The sequence below is a fragment of the Danio rerio genome, chromosome 2 (assembly GCF_049306965.1).
Source record: "Danio rerio strain Tuebingen ecotype United States chromosome 2, GRCz12tu, whole genome shotgun sequence".
Classification (NCBI taxonomy): domain Eukaryota; kingdom Metazoa; phylum Chordata; class Actinopteri; order Cypriniformes; family Danionidae; genus Danio; species Danio rerio.
The window spans coordinates 51,913,955-51,937,014 of record NC_133177.1 but is presented as its reverse complement, the minus strand read 5'-3'; the positions used below and the strand labels follow the sequence as shown (position 1 = coordinate 51,937,014).

General features: G+C 35.2%; 2 protein-coding genes across 50 annotated transcripts in view; one reads left to right on the top strand and one right to left on the bottom strand.

Moving 5' to 3' along the window:
- si:dkeyp-94g1.1 overlaps positions 1 to 23,060 on the top strand; it is a 219,541-nt gene that overhangs the window by 85,601 nt on the left and 110,880 nt on the right. The window lies entirely within an intron of this gene.
- Positions 2,378 to 22,955, bottom strand: LOC141378915 (SLAM family member 9-like). Of its 5 annotated transcripts, XR_012394566.1 has the most exons (9): positions 22,769 to 22,852; positions 18,757 to 18,870; positions 18,565 to 18,655; positions 8,685 to 8,948; positions 8,420 to 8,539; positions 7,701 to 7,741; positions 6,665 to 6,802; positions 5,108 to 5,164; positions 2,642 to 3,239 (listed from the first exon to the last, which is right to left on the bottom strand). XR_012394566.1 is itself a non-coding variant. In XM_073930808.1 (8 exons), exons 3-8 carry the CDS (start codon positions 18,650 to 18,652, stop codon positions 3,078 to 3,080), a joined length of 732 nt encoding a protein of 243 aa, XP_073786909.1. In that variant the 5' UTR covers positions 18,653 to 18,655; positions 18,757 to 18,870; positions 22,769 to 22,939; the 3' UTR covers positions 2,642 to 3,077. The 5 variants fall into 5 exon arrangements, 3 of the variants coding, with proteins under 3 accessions (XP_073786904.1, XP_073786909.1, XP_073786905.1); XR_012394564.1 differs by having other exon boundaries at positions 18,565 to 18,870; positions 22,769 to 22,895; XM_073930808.1 differs by lacking the exon at positions 6,665 to 6,802 and having other exon boundaries at positions 22,769 to 22,939.

Below are 23,060 nucleotides of genomic sequence, written 5' to 3'. Positions count from 1 at the left end.
TATACTTTTGACCACGACGCCCATAGCTGTGCATTGTTTATGTTGCTCTGCAATAACTCTTCTGTAACGCTAGTTGGCAGTAGGTGTTCATGTTCTTCTGTGTCGAGTTTCTTCGCTGGTGTTTTTTTTTTTTTTTTTAATCGCTTCCTTAATGTACAAGTGGTTCAAACTCGCTCATTTTGAGGCAGGAACCGGCGGACGTGCAACAACTTTAACCACAAGGTAAACGCAAAACAAAATTTTGCATCCGGAGCTCCTTCACCGGACTCTACACTTGTAAACAATCACACAATCGGGCTTGGGCGGCTCTCGGTCTCGCCCACACTCGTCAACGCTACCAAGCCAACCAATCACAGAGCTTATGGTACGCATCATTGCGACATGCAGTTAATTTTTTTTTGTGAGGTTGCCGTGCCGTAGCATATGCTTGTGCTTGACGCAGAAGTATAAATCAATCTTTAGTCCCTTTATTAATCCAGGGTCGCCACAGCAGAATGAACCCACAACTTATGCAGCATATGTTTTACGCAGCGGATACTCTTCCAGATGCAACCCATTACTGGGAATCACCCATACACTCTCATTCACAGACAATTTTAGTTTACCCAATTCCCCTGTACCGCATGTCTTTCGACTTGTGAGGGAACAGGAGCTTCCGGAGAAAACCCATGCAAACGCAGGGAGAACAAGCAAACTCCACACAGAAAAACCAATTGACCCACCCGAGGCTCAAACCAAAGACCTTCTTGCTGTGAGGTGACTACCTACTGCGCCACTGCGTCACCCCTAACACTGGTTTCAACATTAGCTAATTAACTAAATGACACATATCAATTTTGTAAACTTCTAATGAATAAAATCTAATAAATAAATATTATATATTTCTTAGGTAACCGATACAAATAAAATAAACCGGTACTAGTATGAAATAAGTATTAAAAGATAGCAGGCAACCTAAAAAAAGCAGGGCAACACTGTAGCATGAAGAAATATTTCATGTGATTACATGTTTATCAAGTAAACTCAGCACACCTGAAGCAAAGAAAGGCATGGGATAAAACACCATGTGAAAATGTGCAAAAGGGAAACAAACTATTTTACTATCAATAGCTTCCTACTTTATGAATATTTTACTATATACACTATGTAGCGTAGAGCTGCCACCCAGGTTAAAAAAAAATCTGAGCTTTATCACGTTTGTACAATATACTTTTCACGTTCTTACAATATAATATCACATTCTTACAATATAATATCACGTTCTTACAATATAATATCACATTCTTACAATATAATATCACGTTCTTACAATATAATATCACATTCTTACAATATAATATCACGTTCTTACAATATAATATCACATTCTTACAATATAATATCACGTTCTTACAATATAATATCACGTTTGTGCAATAAACTCGCATTGGCAGACATGCAAAGATTCTTGCGATGGAGTATGGATCATAACGTCACTAACTGTTTTATTACTGGGTCTAGTAATCACAATCAGTAGCTGCAAAATTTCCCCATGTGTCAATCCAAGCATAAAATAAAACTTAATTAATTCTGTAAAACGAGACATTTTCTCACGCTCTGATCGCACCAGGTAAACGTAGCCTAAGCAATAAAGTTTTAACGTAATAACGTGATAATTATATTGTACAAACGTGATATTATATTGTAAGAACGTGATAATTATATTGTACAAACGTGATATTATATTGTAAGAACGTGATAATTATATTGTACAAACGTGATATTATATTGTAAGAACGTGATAATTATATTGTACAAACGTGATATTATATTGTTAGAACGTGAAAAGTATATTGTACAAACGTAATAAAGTTCAGATTTTTTTTTACCTGGGTGGCAGCTCTACGCTTCCGTATTTAAACAGACAAAACCAAGATTTAAAAACATGCTATTTAAACAACATTTAGTAAAAAAAATAAAAGGAAAAAAAACATGAGAAAAAATTAGAAATGTAGCATAAAATTAAATACAATCTGGTGGTTATCAGTCAAATTGCTTTAAACCCTCCTTGAAAAACAGGGGAATGGAAAAAACAAACTAAGTAGATAGGAACCAATCAGTAGATTTCAACCAATCAGTTTTTGTGGCTTGCATTTAAAAGTAAATCATCAAAAGGGTCAGAAAGAAAGAGGGAGATTTATGGAAAGACAGGAATGAAAGACCAAAGAAGGAATTGAAAATGTCAGGATTTTAAGGAGCCACACTAATAATGAAAATACTGTTTTTTTACTGTAATAGAGGGCATAAAGGCCAGAAAAATCCATCAGAGTTTGGATGCTGCGGTTGCTTTGTTTTTTTACACGTGAGTAACACTGTTTTTGTTATTTTGTTTAATTTTACACTACAAATTTGTGCTTTTTTGTGTTATTAGTTATATAAGTAATAGCACAATATTATGTTTTAAGTGACTTTTTGTCTGAGGTCTGTAGCACAAAGCATGTTTGAGTTTTTCGAAATTCACCTGAGAGTGTTGAGCATATCCATGTGATAGAGTTAGGACGAAATCTTGCCATCTTGTGGTTATGAATCACTAAACTAATAATAACTAAAATAAAAAATAAATAAATAAAATAAAAACTAAAATACTGATTTTTTTTTGTTTCCTATAAACTGTAGAGATAAATAAAACTGTATTCATGTTTACTGCATTAGCTGCTTGTCTGGCTTCATACCCGTTTAATCTGAAATCATACCTATGAAAAACGGAAAAGAAGGCTAATACACTATTATCTAAATTACTTTTATTTATGTAGACTGGATTTAGTTTACAGTTGTTACTACTGACAATGGGGCTATTTTTGAAAAATAAAATTTGGGATGGAATGTTCAAAAAATGCCATGATTTAAAGTATAAAAATCTAAAATATGCCTCTGGACAAAGGCTTCACAATGGGGTTCTAGAATACTGTATCTGTCTTATTTCTATCAAATGAATTTATGACAGGGAATGCATGAGTATGATGCCATTTTGAGATCAGTCCTTGTGACAACTTTCTCAGTTGACAAAAAGGCACAATTAAATTTTCTGTGTCATCAAATCAAATGACAGTTTGTTTATTTGGTGGTTGTTTGCACACTGATGAGTAAATAGTATGGTCCATTGGTTCGATGGGATTTGTAGGTTTTTTGTGTTGTCCTACGGTGCAGTAAGTTGTGGTGGGGTTGTTGACTTCCATTTCCTCTTGTGTCGGAGTTTGAAGCTGATAAAATTCACAGAAAAAAATGACAAATGCACTCATGAACAGTATTGCTAATGAATACTGCACTAAATAAAGAATTAAACACACTGACTATTGCTATACAACAAGCAATTTAGGCCCCGTTTACACTGCCAGTTAAATGTTACCCAATTCTGAATTTATTTTATTTTTTTTTTTTTCAGATATATCTGTTCTATGTAATCATAAAAATAACGCATGCATTCGGATATTCAGAGATGGATTTCAGGCCTCCTTCATATGTGGAAATAAATCAGATATAAATTGCATATGTGACAATGTGACTACTATGTAAACAGGCAGATCAGATTTATTGAGGCTTTCTGTTTTGTATGTCATTATACTTGTGACTAAAGCCCCTTTCACAGAGTGATTCTGGTAAATATGCAGTAATTTTTCGGAACACCTTTACCGGAATATATAAAAAAAGTGCTGTTCACACAGGCGAGGACATTACGGAATTCCAAGTGTGAACGCGCTCTTTTCGGCAATTTTCCTTTTGCGTTCACACAGTGCAGCATTCCAAATTTACTGATATTTTCAAAAAGGGCCTGTTTACACATACAAACCTTTCTGGAAAATTACCCGCAATTTTTCGGACAGTTCTGCATGTGGGAAAGGGGCTAACATGGTAAATCTCCACTGTTTAATGACATAGAAGGAAGAGCGTGTGTGGAGATGCTGATGCGGTAACAGCAACAACCAAAAAACATAGAGGAGGAACTTGGTCAGTCGCCATAATTTGCTCCCACCAGACCTGAGATCTGAATGGTGGAGGACATCATATATAAACCATAGGCGCAAGCTGCGATGATGGCGCTTTTACTTCTACTCTGTCTCAAAGTCATTTTAAAGTTGGGCGAACTTCGCTTAATTTTGAGAGCTGAAAGCAAGACAATTTCTTCCATTATGGCTAGTGTGGTGCAGATGCTAGAACCCGCCTTTACGCATGCACGATGTCGTAAATTGTATAGCAGGTGTAAACACATGAATCGAACATAAGTCACAATTAAAAGTATGTAAACGGAGAGGCAAAAAAAATCTGATCGGAATTGAGCATCATGACCTGACAGTGTAAATGGGACATTGGAGAAACACCCCAATGATTTAAACACCCCATCTCTGAGTTAAACAGTTTACTTGAACCATTTTTAAATCAATTTGTTTGATTATTTGTTCTGGCAAGATCACTTTTAGCTTAGCTTAGCATAATGAATTGAACCAGATTTGACCTTTAGCATTTCACTCCAAAATTAAAATAAAGTTTTAATTTTCCTATTCAGAGTTAGTCTTCTGGTTGTAGTAGTAGTAGTAGTAGTAGTTGTTGTTGTTGTTGTTGTTGTACTAGTATTAGCAGCAGCAGCAGCAGTAGTTGTTGTTGTTGTTTTTGTACTATTAGTATTTGTAGTAGTAGTAGGAGGAGCAGCCCTCTGGAAACAGCCCATTCTCATGTGCTGCGTAATAGCACTCCGCCTAGTGCAACAATGTTACAGCAGCAGGGTCTCTTGACTATTATGCCAAAATGAGAGCATAGTACTCGGGAATATTGTCTTACAAAATTGTCATTTTTATTTTCTTTCGGTTTTATTACACAATGTAACTACAGAAGACTCAAACTTTAAATAAAAGAACATTTTTCAAAAAAGATTTGATAATTTTGCTTTTAACAAAATGCTAATGGTCAAATCCATTTAAATTCATTATTATAAGCTAAGCTAAAAGTGACCCCACCACTTTGGTTTGAGTCAACTATTTGACACTGGGAAAATTGTAAAATTAGTCTTTTTCAAAAAAGGTGGAGCGTTCCTTCAAGGCTTTTATAATCTTTTGTCTGTTAGCTTTATTCTCACCCGCTCTGGAACATCATAAGTGTGGGCGTCACAGTTGGTTGTCTTCATTTCTTGACCCTGATTAAATTAAACAACATTTCTTTCAGGAGAATATAGAAAACGTATCATCAAAAATTAATAGTAAAACTCCATAGGCTGCCCGTCTAATTCAGGATTGATTTTAAAGTTCTTTTACTGGTATATAAATCCCTTCATTGGCGGATTATTCCGCTGTAGCAACCCCAGATTAATAAAGGGACTGAGCCGAAACAAAAATGAATAAATGTAAATAAATTAATGAATGGCGTCATAATCTAGCCCAAACAACTCTCTCAGAGCTTTTTTTTCAGTTGTTTCTCTTGTCTTATTTCTATGTTTTTAGATTCTGTCTTTTTAGTTTACTTTGTCTTATGTTATGTAAAGCACTTTGGTCGGACTTGTGACTGTTTTTAAATGTGCTCTATAAATAAATGAACTTGAATTTAAACTTGAGTAAGCGTTAACACATACTTATTAAAATATACAATAGCCTTGTGGCCTTACATGTATGTTTTAATAATTCATATTTCTCCAATTTAAAGTGCTGATTTTGGTCACACTTTACAATACCTGTTCCATTACTGTTAATGTATTTACTAACATGAACCAAGAAAGAACAATAATTATACAGCATTTGTTAATCATGGTTTACAAATTAAGCATTATTAAAATTCAAAGTTGTGATATGTACTGAGTGTTATAATTATATTTTCTGGGTTTTCACCATTATTGGATAGGACAGAGTATTGACATGAAAGCATGGGTAGCAAAGAGAGGGGAAGGATCAGCATATAGGACAGCGAGGTGGAATCGAACTCTGGTCGCTGCAAGCACTGGAGTGCCTGTGTCAATGCACTAACCACTACACCACTGGCGCTGAAATATGTAATGAGAGTTGACTGACAATGATACTTTTATTATTATTATTATTATTATTATTATTATTATTATTATTACAATGTATTATTATATTAGAATAATATATATTTAGGCAAGGCAAGGCAAGGCAAGTTTATTTATATAGCACATTTCATACACAATGGCAATTCAAAGTGCTTTACATAAACAAGAATAAAAGAAACAAGTAAAATAAAAATAAAAACAAATAATAAAAATGCATAAAAACAAAACAAAACATAAAAACAGGTAAAATGTGATATAAAAGAATGAAGAAGAAGAGAAAAACATGATAGTGCAATCTGTCGGACACAGCACAGTGCTCATTCAGTAAAGGCACAGCTAAACAGATGTGTTTTCAGTCTTGATTTGAATGTGCCTAATGTTGGAGCACATCTGATCATTTCTGGAAGCTGATTCCAGCAGCAAGGGGCATAGTGGCTAAAAGCCGATTCACCCTGCTTTGACTGAACTCTTGGAACTTCTAGTTTATATGATCCTAAAGATCTGAGTGATCTGTTAGGTTTGTATTGAGTGAGCATATCTGTGATGTATTTAGGTCCTAGGCCATTTAGTGATTTATAGACCAGTAATAATACTTTAAACTCTATTCTGAATGTAACTGGCAGCCAGTGTAAAGACCTGAGGACAGGTGTGATGTGCTCTGATTTTCTGGTTCTGGTTAGAATTCTGGCTGCAGCGTTCTGGATGAGCTGCAACTGTCTGACTGTATTTTTAGGAAGACCAGTGAGGAGTCCATTACAGTAATCCACCCTGCTGCTGATGAAAGCATGAACAAGTTTCTCTAAATCTTCACTAGAAACAAAGCATCTGATTCTTGCTATGTTTTTGAGATGATAGTATGCTGATTTACTGACTGCTTTGACATGACTGTTGAAACTCAGATCTGACTCAAGAGTCACACCAAGATTCTTGACCTTATTTTTTGTCGTTTGACCTTTAGTGCCAAGGTACGCATTTACCTTGAGAACCTCATCTTTTTTTCCAAACACAATCATTTCAGTTTTCTCTTTGTTTAACTGAAGAAAGTTTTGGCACATCCAATTGCTCATTTCATCAATGCATTGGCAGAGGGTGTCAATGGGGCTGTAGTCATTAGGCAGTAAGGCTAGGTAGATCTGAGTGTCATCAGCATAGCTGTGGTAAGAGATTTGGTTCTTTCTCATTATTTGGCTTAGAGGGAGCATGTAAAGGTTGAACAGGAGAGGTGCGAGTTTGTATTTAAAATTGTTTCATTAGCAAGATAAACAAATTTGTCATCTTTGCTGGTGCCAGTGAGTGTACATTTAGAGTAATAGGCTAATCAGAATAAGGAGTTTACTCATGATTGGTAATGCTGACATTTTTGAGAAAAATAAACTAAAATTATTTCATTTAATTATTAAGTAACATATTTTCAGATGTGTTCTGCATTGCAAAGTCAAATGTTTTTTTCTGTTAAGTTGACTGACATAGTTATGCTTTTACGTATGGTATATGTGTAATGGAAGCTTTGTTTGACTGAAACTTAAACATCAAGACAAATAAATGACCACATATTTAGAAAAGGGGTGTGTACAACATACAGTAATGTATTTTGAGATTAACATGACTGACGACTAGCGTAACAACAAATCCATGATATCTGCATGCATATTAATAGTAATTTAAAGATTACCTCAACTTGAGCATAGACTGTTTCACTGACCACTCGAGTGCCTACAAGGTTTAGAATATACACCAATATATTAGCATCAAGAATTGTCAGAAAAAAGTTATAACATTATTATATCAAAATATATAAATATCACAATTTTATTAAGAAAATTAAATTTAGTATACATTTCATAGGAAAAAGGGAGATTTATTATATTAGATGTCAGTTCCAAACTGATTTTAAGCAGATTTGGTTATATTCAGTTTTAGCATTACATAGTAAACTAATTGCATCTTTTTGCAAAGATTTTCCTCACGCACACAAATGATGTTAACTAACAATGTCAGTTATAAATCTTTGTACTGTTTTTTTCTATTATCTTTATTCCGACTATTTATTTATTTATTTATTTTTGACACCGGCAAATAACAAATGTTTTGTCTTCGTACAGTATGTGCAGTATAAGCAAACCATTTGACATTTAAACCTAAACAAGCTTGTTACGGTGTACAATATGGGTTCTAAACAAAGTCTAAACGTTATAGATAATAACTTCAAATATTTAAATTGTCATTTTATTAGAAAATTCAGTAGAGAAAATAGTAAAGAACTAAAGGCGTGTGCCACTCAAGGTGGTGTGAGTATTCTAGTACTTCCCCATGTAAAAAAAATGTTGTCACCTTACTTTACAATTACTCATTATTTTTTATAGTATATATGTGTGAGGGATATGGACATACCTGTTTTACGTGTGTGGCGGTGGATGACTATACCTATCCCAACCAGTATCAGCATCACTATTGCAGCTATTAAAACATATAGCCACAGGAGAGTTGGCTTGGCTTTTGTCTCTTCATTCTCTGGAAAAGGAAACATCAACACTCATCATTAAGAGCAGTGGTGAATTAATTTATTCTGAAATCATACATCAATTCAGTAGTTAAACTATTTAGTTATTTTGAGAGATGTTAACTTATACTCTAAATGGTGTTTCTTTGTCTGTACCTTTATTAACACAGAGCTGTTTAATCTTTGTTTCATCTTTTTTCCAGCTGACAGGATTGCTGTAGTTACACATGATCAATTCCTCACTGCAGGACAGGATGAGGGTGTTGTTCTCCTGTGATGTCACTTCCTCTTGAGAGCATGTGTTGTTCTGATAGTTAGAGTTAATGACAAGATCTTGAGTTCTGCATGTGAAGTTAACAGTACAGGAGTTACTGCTGAACATGACTGAATTTACAGTCAGAACCGGAGCCTTAACTGCATCTGAAACATATATATGTAAGAGAAAAATTATAAGATGCAGCCTACAACCTTTGATCAAGCTTAAAATGAACAACAGTGTGTTTAATGCCAAATAATACATTTTCATGCTATTGAAAAGGCCCTTTCAGACTGATGGTGACATAATAGTGAAGAAAATCAGTGACACTGCTTTATCATCGAACCTGAAGGACACGACACATTTTTGGTGCAGTAGCATATCGGTCTCACCCTTTATTTGTAACATCAATGTGCAGTGCCATCTCATGGACTCAAGAGGGCAGCAGGTTGTTTATGTTCCTGGTCTGATCACCCCTGGACTTCTGATTTTTTTTATTTTTATTTTTTTATTCACAGCTGTTTGTAATTATCAACTTACTTACTAGCTGCGTCCCAAATGGCACATTATACACTATGCGCTTATCCACTATGTAGGTATGCACTTGCACACTCAACAGCAGAGTATATGTATGTAGTGTCATCCCAAATGGAGCACTAATATTTTTTTTTACTTAGCAGAAATTCATACCGTTTCCCAGATGACATTTGACGGTTGCCAAGTTATTGAAATAAATGTCAAAAGTTTCAAATAATACCTGCCATGAGTATAACCGCATTCACTATCGGGATGTGCTATAATCACTCTTGTAGGAGAATTTTGCTTGCACAATCCAAAATAACTAAAGTAATCCAACATGTGCGCCCGATAGCTCTGCCCTATCCGCTATGTGAGCAAACCTGCTGTCGTTGAGTGAGTGAAGTGTCATTACACACTTCATTTTAATGGTTGAATCAGTGCCTCATCCGGGTATTTAAAGTGCAGTTATTCTTTTTGTAGTTTTCAGTGTAAACGCACTACTTACACCATTTATACTACAAAAGGGCATAGAATAGTGCATAAATATGTGATTTGGCATGCCTTTATAAGGGTGGACTAACACTAGGCTATCTGAACTGTGCCCACGCTAGGGCACTGTCATTACTGTACTCAAAAATACTGTGTTCTTTTTTTAAATGTCTCGCTAAAAAACAACTATTTTCTTCATTCGACACAATATACTTTATACATTTTTTTATTTTTTCAATCAAATTTTTCTTTTAATTTGTATTTTTTGAACACAGAAAAATATGCCGTAGACAAACAGCATATAACAAAGTGTGTAGATATACATGTATAAACCAATACACAAGTTGTTCAATAATAGTATTAATAATAGTGCCAGCCATGACAACAATATTGTCAGTAAAAAAGCAAAACTAAAGAGCAATGACAAAGACATACTAGAGCAAAAAAATGATAAATATATATGTATGTATGTACAGTTGAAGTCAGAATTATTAGCCCCCCTGAATTATTAGACCGCTTGTTTATTTTTTCCCCAATTTCTGTTTAATGGAGAGAAGATTTTTTTAACAGACTTCTAATCATAATAGTTTTAGTTACTCATTTCTAATAAATGATTTATTTTATCTTTGCCATGATGACAGTAAATAATATTTGACTTGATATTTTTCATGACACTTCTATACAGCTTAAAGTGACATTTAAAGGCTTAACTAGGTTAATTAGGTTAACTAGGCAGGTTAGGGTAATTAGGCAAGATATTGTATAATGAGGGTTTGTTCTGTAGACAGTCGAGTAAAAATCTAGCTTAAAAGGGCTAATAATGGGCTAAAATGGTGTTTAAAAAAATTAAAACTGCTTGTATTTTAGCCGAAATAAAACAAATAAGACTTTCTCCAGAGGAAAAAATATTATTAGACATACTGTGAAAATGTCTTTGCTCTGTTAAACATCATTTGGGAAATATTTAAAAACGAAGAAAAAAATTCAAAGGGGGCTAATAATTCTGACTTCAACTGTTTGTGTGTGTGTGTGTGTGTGTGTGTGTGTGTGTGTGTGTGTGTGTGTGTCCAGCATTGGACAGACGTTGTATTTTAGTCACTTTCCAACGCAACCTAAAAACAGCCAAATATCAATGTCTATTGATGTTACAGCTTGACGTTGTGTGGACATTACCATTATGACATCTATCAGACGTTGAATTATGGTTGCCATACCTGACGAATAAGTGTTTGATGTTAAAATGATGTTGGTTTAAGGTGCTGACTTGACGCTGGTCACTTTCTAACACACCATAAAATCAACCAAATATCAATGTCATTGCCTACTGGAAAGGAGTATGCACTTTTATCAAAACAGGTCGGCACCAGCCTTATAAGCAGTGCATCAACATGTAGTGTCATTGCAGATTTTTGGTTGTCCTAAGTTCAAGTCCCAGTTTGTGGACCTTTTCCTGACTTAACAAGTTAAATTCTGTTCAGATTGCACAATTATTATTTTTATTTTTAAACAATTTTGCCATGATTTTCTAGATGTAGGGTGTTGTGGGGATTCGTAAGTAGGGATGGTTGATGTGAAACTTACGTTTCGACACTGTATTGAGCGTTTCTAAACACGGCACGATCTGAACCAGCCAGGTCAGGTGACTAAAGTGTTTTGAAACACCCAGGCTATGTGACAAAATGTTTCGAAACACCAGGGGCCTCATGTACGAAGGCTTGCGTTGAAATCATACTAAAACATTGCGTGCATGCAAAGCTGTAAATGTGCGTACACAGTAAAATATTCAGATGTGTGAAACACTGCGTACGGCGAATCACACGCATATTCTCTTTGTACATTCGAATTTAGTGAAACTGAGCTCAACATGCATGATCACAAAACCCCTCCCTGCCTCTGCCCCCGTATGAATATGCTAATGACTCTAATTTTGGCAAAACCCAACGAAAAAGGAATGGCAAAAGCAAGCAAAAAGAGAAACTTTGAACAGAATGTGAATTAGAGGTGCTGATTTCGGAGGTAGACCAGAGAAAAATGGTGTAATTTGCAAGTTTGTTCTCCGGAATTAACAACAAAAGAAAAAAATAGAGTGGGAGAGTTTAGGTGATGCGGTTAACACAGTTGGGTTTGAACATCGTGTGAATTAAAAAAGAAATAGTGCGATGTGATGGTGTAAAATTTTGTAGTGTCTTCATCAGTGTGAGTGGCACAGCTTGTAAAATGCATGGCAACATGTTTTGACCAGTTTCGAGCATGAACTCAGTTCGAATCCAGTGTCTGATGAACTCATTCTTTTTTCCCTTCGCTGCATATCGTTTTGCATATAATGTTTATCATGAGGAAGAAAAGTAGGAATCATTAATAAGTGTGTGCATCATATTTTATTTGCACATTTATTGAATTAAAATGTTTCTGATTCACATATGCAAATTCATCTTTAAGTGGTGCCTTTATAGCAATGTGCATGCAGTAGATTGCTCAGATTACTTTGGGAAAAACAGCGAATGCTACAAATTGCGCTTTAACGTTTGGCTGGTCAACTGCATGGTATATGGAAACCTTGTATACCTGCAGGACATGCAGATAAACCTGTCTCATACAGCTGCCATTGCACGGCTCAAAGATACTTTGTAGAGTGCAATTTAACCCAACTGCCTCTAGGAGTCGCCAATGGAAGTAAAACAGACACACACAAGAAATGTGCGTAAGCCAGGCATGAATTCTCACGTTTCATCGTTCATCATTAGTGAATCCTAACGTGAGCGTGAAACCTGGAGTACGCAAAGTTTTTGTGCATACACAGCGTTGATACATGAGGCCCCTGGTTACTTGACTAAAGCGATTCAAAGCATCGGTTGTTTCTAAAGTGCTTCGAGACCTAGCGAATCTGCATTTGACTGACATCTCATGTAGCCTAGTGAACTGTGCATGTGCATAAATCAATTGTGCTGCATTTGGCTCAAGTTCGAATCCAGACTTGTACAAATACTCTGAAATTATGACTTGATGTATTTTGAAAATGCTACTTTTTTATGACTGAAACAAGAAATTTATTCAGAAAGTGCTCATTCGGAGGTCAAATCAATGTTAAAACAAAATGTGTTACAAGAACGGAGCATTTAAAAACTAATGTCTATAGCTGCATCACCATGTATACGCACCCAATATCTTGACATGCTATTCAGGAACTCTAACTGCTTTACTAAATCACTTGAGATTTTTTTTAAGACAACAGTATCTCCAGCAGTAAAGATATCCAAATATGCCATTTTAAATCTGTGTTTTAGAAAAAAATGAAGACCGCGGAAGTCAATGATTCATTTGAATTATTTAGCCTGACATGTTTACTACTCCAAAATATTTCAATTCAAATAAAATGTACTGTCTTCAAATGGGAAAACCTTTTTGTTTTTTACCCAGACATTAAAAAATAATATATTTTAGAGCAGTAATTACAAAACCGTGAAACCATGATATTATTATCCAAGGTTATCATACCATCAGAATCTCATACTGGCCCATGCTAAAACTTAATATTCCAATCTATTCTATCTGCTTACCGGCAAAGCAGGCAAATCATCCAAGTCCTTGCAAATAATGTGCAGTCTACTTGTCCTTGCTTGTATAGCACTACTAGAAAACGATTTACAAATAAATAATGTATACATTACCGAAACAATTATTATTTTTTTTATTTACAACAAAAGAAAACAACAATAAATAAAAGAATGAATTATAGTAAACATGACAACGAATAAATACATAAATCATTACCACATGATTCCATGATTCAAATCTTTATTCAAACTTATTCTAACAGTCATGTACTGGAGTTGGACAATAAAAGACTGAAGCGCCTGGTTGTAGACCACAGTAATTCATTAGTATGGTGTAGGACTTCCTCTTGCGGCCAATACAGCATCAATTGGTCTTGGTAATGACAGATTCATGTCCTGCACAGTGACCAAAAGTATTTTGAGCCATTCTTGCAGATAAGTGGCCAGGACACTACGTGATGCTGGTAGAGGAAAACTGAAGAGTTCAGATGCAAAACCCTCTAAATCCATCAGACGTCTTTTTTTTTTTTTTTTTTTTGTAAATGAGCATTTTCTATCAGGCTCCTCTTATTAGGTTTAGTAGTTTCATTATACATGTAATGATAAGGTTATTAGCTAGTAAATAAAATACCTTTTTTTCAAAAATGTCATTTTATACAATTCTTTGTTTTTTACCAGGTAGATATTCTTTTGCATGAAAACCAGTTTCAAGTGTGCTTTTTATGCAAAACCCTCTAAATACACCAATTGGAACAAGGCTGTGTATTTAGTTGAAAAATCACTAAAGATGCAGTTATAAATTATTTTACCAAACATAAAACGCATAACACAAACCACCTGAAATTTAAAATGCATAAATCTGTCATGTAAGTGGCGGTTCATTCCACTGTGATAAACCAGGGAAAAAGCAGAAGGAAAATGAATGAATGAATTCTGTCAAGTGCATTAATCAATAACATTAAAACTGACATTAAGTAAATCTTAATAATCTGGTGTCATTTCTGATATTTGGGATTTATATTTAATGTAAGTAGAGCAATGTAAAAATTGCAAACATTGCAAGCTAAGCTAGGTAGATTTAAATAATGTAGTGTAAAACATTGTGAAACATCAATATCTGTGCACTGTACATTAATATAAAAAGCTTATCAGACGTATAGGTATTATGAAGTAGTATACTAAATATATAGTTTAATACATTATATTTATCTTTTAAAGAATAGCTTAACGTAGCAAATAAAACACAAGTTAGGCCTACTGGGCAAAAAGGGGATGACTCTCAGGCAATTGTAGAAGCTGCCATTCATTCATTCATTCATTCATTCTCACCATACTTAAGGTCTTGGTCTCTTCTTTATCCTCATAGCATCCATGTGGGATAAAAGAACATCTTTTGTGAAACACAGTTGCCGTTTAATGTATAGTAAATTGGACTCATTCGAAGTAGCGTAACTGCACAAAAAATCGTTATGAATGCATGCTACACTTCCAACTGTACAGTATGTTTTCTTTTTCTTATAATGCACAGAGTTTTGAGCTAAGGGAAGTTTTCGTTTGCCATTTACTGACAGTCGAACAGTCTCACCCAGTTCATCAAACTTTTAAAATCGAAAGCGTTATAAAATGCCCTCCTCATAAAAGCTGGCCTATCAGCGCACTGCTACATTTAAAACATATGATTCGATTTGTGCTTCTGATTGGTTCTCGTGATATAGTGTGGCATTTGCTGTCAAAGGCTAGTGGCGTTTATCGGCTTTTACCAACAAACTGTTATTTCTGAATGCTCTGACACTGGGATTTGGATGATTTGAAGTAGAGATCTGCGCGGGACTAAATTTTGAATCCCGCTCCCGCCTGCACCCGCCAGGTTTTAGCCCGAACCCGACCGCTCCGGCTTATATTAAGCACTTGATGTCCCGCTGCCGGACCCGCCCCGTTTTCTATCCGCCGCGCCCGATCCCGCTAAAGAGCGGGGGGAGAACAAAATCGAAAATCACCCAGTTATACAGTCCAGACAGCCTATAACAAGCTGTCTGTATGAACACACACACGCACAGCACCACTCATTTCTCTCACTCATTCGCGCGCGTGCGCGCCCTCTAACACACACTCATAAGCACCAAGCACAAACACAGGCAAAGCTCTCTATCTCTCATTCGCGCACACACACCCCCCCCCCCCCCCTCTCATTCGCGCATGCGCATACATACATACACATACACATACACATACATACACAAACACACACACACACACACACACACACACACACTGCAACAAACAAGCTAAACACAGCATCGCGCTATTTCATTTACACACATACATACGCGTGCTCACTCGGGAGTCGGGAGCGATATTGCGAGACAGCCCGCTCCCGTCCCAAATTAAACCCGTTACCGACCGCTCCCGTGATTTATTCGGAAATTTATACCCGCGCCGTAGAAATCTGGTCTGGTCCCGCGGCGCCCGCGGGTCAGCCGCGGGAATGCAGACCTCTAATTTGAAGCAAATCTATTTATTGATGGTGTACTACGTGCCTAAAGCATTCATTCAATGTCATAATCTCATTTTTAGCAGAAGTGGCGTTTAGTGGCTTTAGCATCTGAACTCTTCAACTTTTCCTCACTCACTCCTCCAAAGTCACCCCAAAGTGGCTCAATAATATTTAGCTCTGTTGACTGTGCAAGCCATGGTAGATGTTCAACTTTTTCATATTCATCAAACCACTGTCACCAGTCTTGCTGTGTCTATTGGTGCTTTTTCATGCTGATACACAGCACCTCCTTCAGGATACAATTTTTGAACCACTTGGTGCACATGGTCCTCCAAAATGGTTTGGTTGTCCTTGGCAGTGATGAGCCCATCTTGCAGCAGCTCAGCCATGACCGTGTGGAGCTCCCAACAAACAGTTTTAGTGGATTTCCGCACATCAAAAGTTAATTCTGCAGAGAAATGGGTAGCTGGGTTTTATGTTTTTTGGATCGGATCCGGGTTAGTGTTCGGACATCTGTTTCAGACAGCTTCCTCCTGCATCCACAGTTACTCCAATTGGTTTGTCCATGGTGGTATGCTGACATTACCCTGGATGCTGTGACTCTTGATACACTTGCTGTCTTTGTCTCAGATGTGCCAGCTTTGTCTCAGATGTGCCATAATGTGTGCATTGCGATATTTAAAGCAAAACGATCATATGGCTCTGCTTATTCAACCTTCACACTCTGCTCTTACTGATGATATGTGCAATCAAAGAAGATTGCCCACCAGGCTGGTCAAATTTACATAGGAAACCTCCTACACTAAATTGACCAATGTTTCAGTTTCATTGTCCAACTCCTGTATTTATAGACAGAGAACCCAGTGTTCTGCTGCCTTCTCAATGCAGCTGGGTCAGTTCTGCACCTGATCAGCAGGATCTCACCAGTCTTTGCTATCAATCACATCCCTTATTGCTGCAGTCAGACTGAAATGGAAAGGGGACATGAGGCTGTCCATGCCTGAGATACCAATTCATACTGTAGATGAAGAGACCACAGTAACATCTGGCCCAGATGAGGACACACGGGCAACTGGAGTGATGACTCTAGAGCATTTCCAGGATGCTGCTGTGGACTTCTTTGTGCACTTTTCAGATCATACAAAACACAAACATAAAAAGCTGTATTTTTAACAGCAAATTGTCTTTGAATTACTTTTTAAATTGAAAGTAATACATTTATTTTCATATTTTGGGTTCAGGTGTTCTCTTTTATCCACAAACATCCCAGTTACCTTGCCTTGCAGGTCCTGCTCCTCTATAAGTTCTGCTGCAAAGGCACAGACATCAACAATCAAAAATCAACAAACATTTGTGATAGCAGTTTGCAATTACAATAACAACAATAATAGTATTAAAAAACAACACATACTTTAAGACTTAATTTCTGCATTGCACTCACTAAAAGCTTCTTTATGGCAGAGTTTCCTCAGTCACTCTGCACCAGTTAACATACAAACACACGTGTGCTGCTGTCCCTGTAACATCACCACTACCATTGTGATTCATGTGGTCAATAACACATGTACATGTTGAGGTAGTTCCCAATGTATCTCTATAACTAGCCTTCTAATAATAAAGATAAAATTATGCTTTTATGTAGATTAATATTACATTTATATAATGTAAACAGCGCTACATTAGCATTCTACTTCACAAATACAACTTTTTCAGATGTTTATTTAATGTTGTGACTTGCAATACTTATATACTTATACTAATATTTTTTCTGTCAGACATTAAATCATCCTTTTGGTCTAACCTTGCGTGTGTTTTACTTAAGGTCCTAAACAGTAACGTTTTACAGCAGAAAAAAAATATTTTCAATATTATAAAGCGTTTAACACCTTACAGTAGCTCAACCAATGCAATTTTTAACACAAGGAGCCATCTTTTTGATTTAATACTTACATTTCAAAATGGCAGTGTCCCGTTTTTCTGCAATATTGTGACATTTCTTCTTCTTTTCCTCCCTCTATATGTTGATTGTTTTCCTATGGCCTCCTGGGATAAAGTGTCCATCCCATTGAGTGTTTCAGAATCTGGGCTGAAGCAGTAAGACATCCAGGGATTTCTCGCCTACTCTTTTGTGATTACTGAGGATCGTGATTACAGATCTACACAAACAGATTTTTTTCGTACTGTATAGTAGATAAGTAGGTATTTTCAAATGCAAATTAAGTATAAATATTGCAGAGCCTCGCAAGGATTAAAGTAATTCCTGTCTAATCAATTAATACTGTGGAAGATTCAAACATACTCAAAAGCTCCCCTGTTGCATTTTGCTTACTATATAGTAGCTATGCATGCAATTTTAAACACAGCAGATGTTTTCATTTTTGTTTCGCTGTACTGTGAATTATATTTTTTGACATATGTCTGCCAACTTGTAACTTGGATTACATCATTTGCTTTGCTCTGCATTGTGGCTTTAGGATTTTTCTTGAATAAATACTGCATGTGGAAATTGTCTTGAAATTTCATATTCACAGTGTGAATAACTCCATAGGGATCTGTTGTTTTGCATTGCAATTGATTCATATATTTTTCACTTTTATTAACATTTATTAATGAGGCAACATGCCATGGTGAAACTGTTTAAAGGATTGTCAACTGTTGTTAATATAATTTTTTTTACAGACTCATAAATTATCTAATCTGAACATCAAGAACAAATGAACTCACCAAGAACAGATATTCTGTATGTGACAATATCGTTGATTATTTGTCCATTTATTCTTGCTGTGTAGAGTCCACTGTCCTTCTTCTGCATGTTCTCCAGTATCAGAGAGAAGGTGGTTTCATTAAGTATTGCTCTGTTGTTGTAGGCAGGGTAAGAATTAACAATGTTAAATTTACTGTAATATTTAACTATACTTTCTAATTTGTTATATATCCAGGTCAACTCCTCAAACTCTGGTAGTTTTGTCTGTATATCCAGTTCAACAGAATCTCCAGTCAGCACAAACACTGAGATCTCGGCACTGAACCCTAAAGAGAGAGAATGTATATTTTAATGCATCTGGTGAATTCACTTATCTAAATATAAACATTTTTTTCTGAAAATGGTATAAAAGAAACTGTTTGCCATTTAAAAAATACCCCATTTAAATAAAAGAGAGAGAGATAGACTTCAAATTTATCATAATCAAATAATAAGTCCACTTGGTTTCATTTCTTGTTATAACAATTAATAATTCAACTATAAATATCGTAATATAAACTAAAATAATAAGAGCATTGTTTGTGTAATATAATTTAAAAGTAGTGTTGTTGTTTTTTTTTTCACCATGTGAAAATGTTGTTTTGAAAGACGTCTGAAGTAATGTTGTTTTTGCTGTCATAATGTTATGTTTTTGTTAACAGAAAATCTATGTCATTATTCAAAGGCATGGAAAAATAGCAGACGCTGAAATGTATGCGTTCAGTTTGACTTGTATGTATCGGTCAGTTTAACTATGTATCTCTCAAGGTAAAGATACCTATTTTGTGGAAAAACTTTTGTGTTTTGTAATTTTAATGAAATAAAAATGCTAGAATGAAACAATCACATTTAGGAAAAATATAGTAGTATGAATTTTATTTTAACAAAGTCATTAAATTAAAAAAATGCTTTTGTTCAAACCGAGCTTCCAAAAACACAAATGTTATACTTTTCAGTAAATTAACTGTCACGTTTACCAGTGAACAAACCACCAGATGTCGCTGGTAAACACTCACTCATGAAACTACAAATCTGCCAGTAAATGGACTACATATTCAGTCATGCCACACACACACACCTGCTCCAAGTCTCCACTGATTAGACTCCCACAGCTGATCCTGCTTCAAGACTGATTACACACAGTATTTAAGCAGCACACACACTAATTCACATTGCCGAGTCTTGTTTACTGTTAGTGACATTACAACGCGGTTTCCTTTGTCTGCCTTTGCCGTGTTTTTGATCCTTTGCCTTGTTTATTTATTTAATGCTGTTAGCTGCCTGCCTCTGACCATCTGCCTGTTATTTTGACTTCGACTCTGGATTGCCCTCATACATCTGTTTGCCCCTGTATTGACCATTGCTTGCCTGACTACGATTAAACCTGCATTTGAATCCTACCTTCTGTTGTTGGTGTCACTCCCCGGCGTCACATTAACAGTGTGACAAAAGGTCAAGTGAGTTTCAACCATACTGGTTCTTTACATTTTTTTTTAATTTTTTTTTTATTAATTTTTGTACCTAAATGCTGCATTTATTGTTTTGCATACATGGGATTATTACTCCATCCACACAAACACACAAAAAGTTTAATTTGATTTACAAAGTTTTTTTTTTTTTTTTTTTAAATTGGCTGAATTTAAACAAACAAATGTAATTTATTAATCTTTAACTTTTTTTTTCAAATTTATCCCATGTAAATTGTTTGCAACAACTTGCAGTGCATCTAGAAAGTATTATTAGCACTTCACCTTTTCCACTTTTATGTTACAGCCTTATTCCAAAATTCATTAAATTACTTTATTTCCTGAAATATCTACACACAAAATACACTATAATGACAATGTGAAAACAGATTTTTTTTTTTTTAATTGTTGAAGATTTGTTAAAAATAAAAACCTGAAAAATCACGTTTCACATTGTCATTATGTGGTATTGTGTGTAGAATTTTGAGGAAATTAATAAATTTAATCCATTTTGGAATAAAGCTGTATTATAATTTTTTTTTTGGAAAATGTGAAGCGCTATTTAATAAATTTTACATATCTGCGTACTGTAAGTTGCTTGTATGACTACAAGAAAACAGTACAGTACAACTGTTACAAGGTGATGCAGTGGCGCAGTAGGTGGTGCTGTCGCCTCACAGCAAGAAGGTTGCTGGTTCGAGCCTCAGCTGGGTCAGTTGCCGTTTCTGTGTGGAGTTTGCACGTTCTCCCTGCGTTCGCATGGGTTTCCTCCGGGTGCTCCGGTTTCCCCCACAGTCCAAAGACATGTGATACAGGTGAATTGGGCAAGCTAAAATGTCTGTAGTGTACGAGTGTGAATGAGTGTGTATGGATGTTTCCCAGAGATGGGTTGCAGCTGAAAGGGCATCTGCTGCATAAAACGTATGCTGGATAAGTTGGTGGTCCATTCTGCTGTGGCGACCCCCGATTAATAAAGTGACTAAGCCGAAAAGAAAATAAATGAATACTAATATTCCACCAATCAAATGAGCAAAGTGACGCATCTCTTCCACAATTTATACAATTATTAAATCCATAACACAATAAATATAAAATAAAAAAACTATTTTTCTTTTAAAATATAAATATGTTGACTGCTGCAATGCAAATAATAATTAATTTATAATCAGTAGATTAAAGTAAAAAAAAACCAAAAGACCACACATAAGCTTAATTTTTTGAGGATATAAACTGTACAAGCTAACTTCACTAATAAACCAAGCGGTTTTCTTTTAACTGTCTTTTTTCATGGACCACTCTTTATCTTCCTGTCTAAAATGTTTTTAAATTATTTGTGTGTTTAGACTTTTGGATATTTATTTGTGAATTGCACTAACTTTTTCTCATGAGAACTCAATCAATATATTGGTTTCATTGCGTACGAGAAGCATTTTAATAAATATGTAAGATCATGTATTATTTTTTAATACTTAATATATTTATATATCTAATAATACTTTCATAGGGCCACCATTTAAAAAAAGTAAATAAAAGGTGAACAAACAATGTTCAAAAATGCTACTGAAGCATTTATAAAAACTTTTCTTGCATTGTATTGTTTGGATTGCTTTTTAACCCCAAATATTCTGTACAACTGTCAAGTAAATGAGTTATTGCTATTGCAATTATTTGACAATTTTCTGAATTTCTACTGTTTTTTGTTTAAAATAGTTACACCAGAGATGCACTCATTAAGACTAATGGCACTTATACAGTAGTTATGACTTATTTAATCAATAATCATTATGCTACACACAGACTCCCTGCACGGTTCTATCTCTCTTTTTTTTTTTTTTTTTTTTTGTTATTCTGTCTTAAATTTTTGTTCATTGCGTTCAGATAATAAAGTCATTTTCTGTTAATATTACATTTTGTATTTCAGCTTGATACAGCTTATCATATGTTTCTAAAAAATTATATATATATAAATTAAATAGTTTGAAAGGGTTAGCATTTTTTAACCAAATTAGCAACTTTTTTGGTATCAAAGATTATTAGAACATAATGCAAAATGCCTTTGCTTTCCTTAGTTGGCGGTATGATCAGAATTGTACCACTCCATTTTGAAATGGAAAAAACCCTTGTTTGAGTTGCTAAGATATTACTCAATATGAAACCATGCTCTCTAAACGCAGTTTTATGATATCAGACAATAGCTGAACATTGTAATTGTCAAACTGCCAAACAGTTTGTGGCTATATTCATCTCAGACAACACTCTTAAATTATGCTTAATAAAAATCAACATAATCGAAATGCGCAACTTTCATGCTAAAGTTTTGAGGCTCTTTGGTACAGAGCACATACTGAAACACATTAGCAAATTGAAAATATTTCTTTAGTTCACAGAGTTTTAGATATTGACTACCCGTATTTTGATCCTACTGTCAAAAAATACAAAATGAAGTACAAGGGCAAAGAGAAGAGTGTTTTTTTTTTAAACTATATCAAGCAATCAATTTCTTAATGTAAAAAGAAGAATGCACTGTACTCAGTGTTTCATTTAATAATATTTTCATAAATCATCCAAAACTATATGTATTTTATACAGATGGATTGTGTAGATGGTATACCAGTAAATGAGCTTTGAGACTGTATGTGAACCTTACCTAGTGTAGTCATCTCTGTAACCATAAGCATTAATTATAAATAAACAGTTAATTTGTGATCATTGGTTTTACCTGTTTTGAAGATCAGAGAAAAAAGCAGAAATTTAAGATGATGATTAATCATCATTGTCACCGAACAAAAACACAACTCAGAAGAACTGCTGTTGCTTTGACTTCCTATATTCCTATATTTCTGGAAACCACCCAAAGCATCATCTTAGTTCCTGCTATCCGGCCTAGATTGGCTAATTGCGAGGACGGAGAATTCCCGGTGGGCTGGTCCTTTTTTCGGCCGTGAGGGCCGGTGTCCCTATAGCTCCACAATCTGTTGCTCTCAGCAGTCACACTTTTTAAATTAATTTAT

What these genes read in the sequence shown, in the direction of transcription:
- LOC141378915 (XM_073930803.1), bottom strand. Translation starts at nt 22,823, where the DNA reads ATGATGATTAATCATCATCTTAAATTTCTGCTTTTTTCTCTGATCTTC. An exon ending in TTCTCTGATCTTCAAAACAG is followed by an intron (nt 18,871 to 22,768) that starts GTAAAACCAATG and finishes CTCTCTCTTTAG; the next exon opens with GGTTCAGTGCCGAGATCTCA. An exon ending in CTTATGATGTTCCAGAGCGG is followed by an intron (nt 3,240 to 5,107) that starts GTGAGAATAAAG and finishes GAATTTTATCAG; the next exon opens with CTTCAAACTCCGACACAAGA.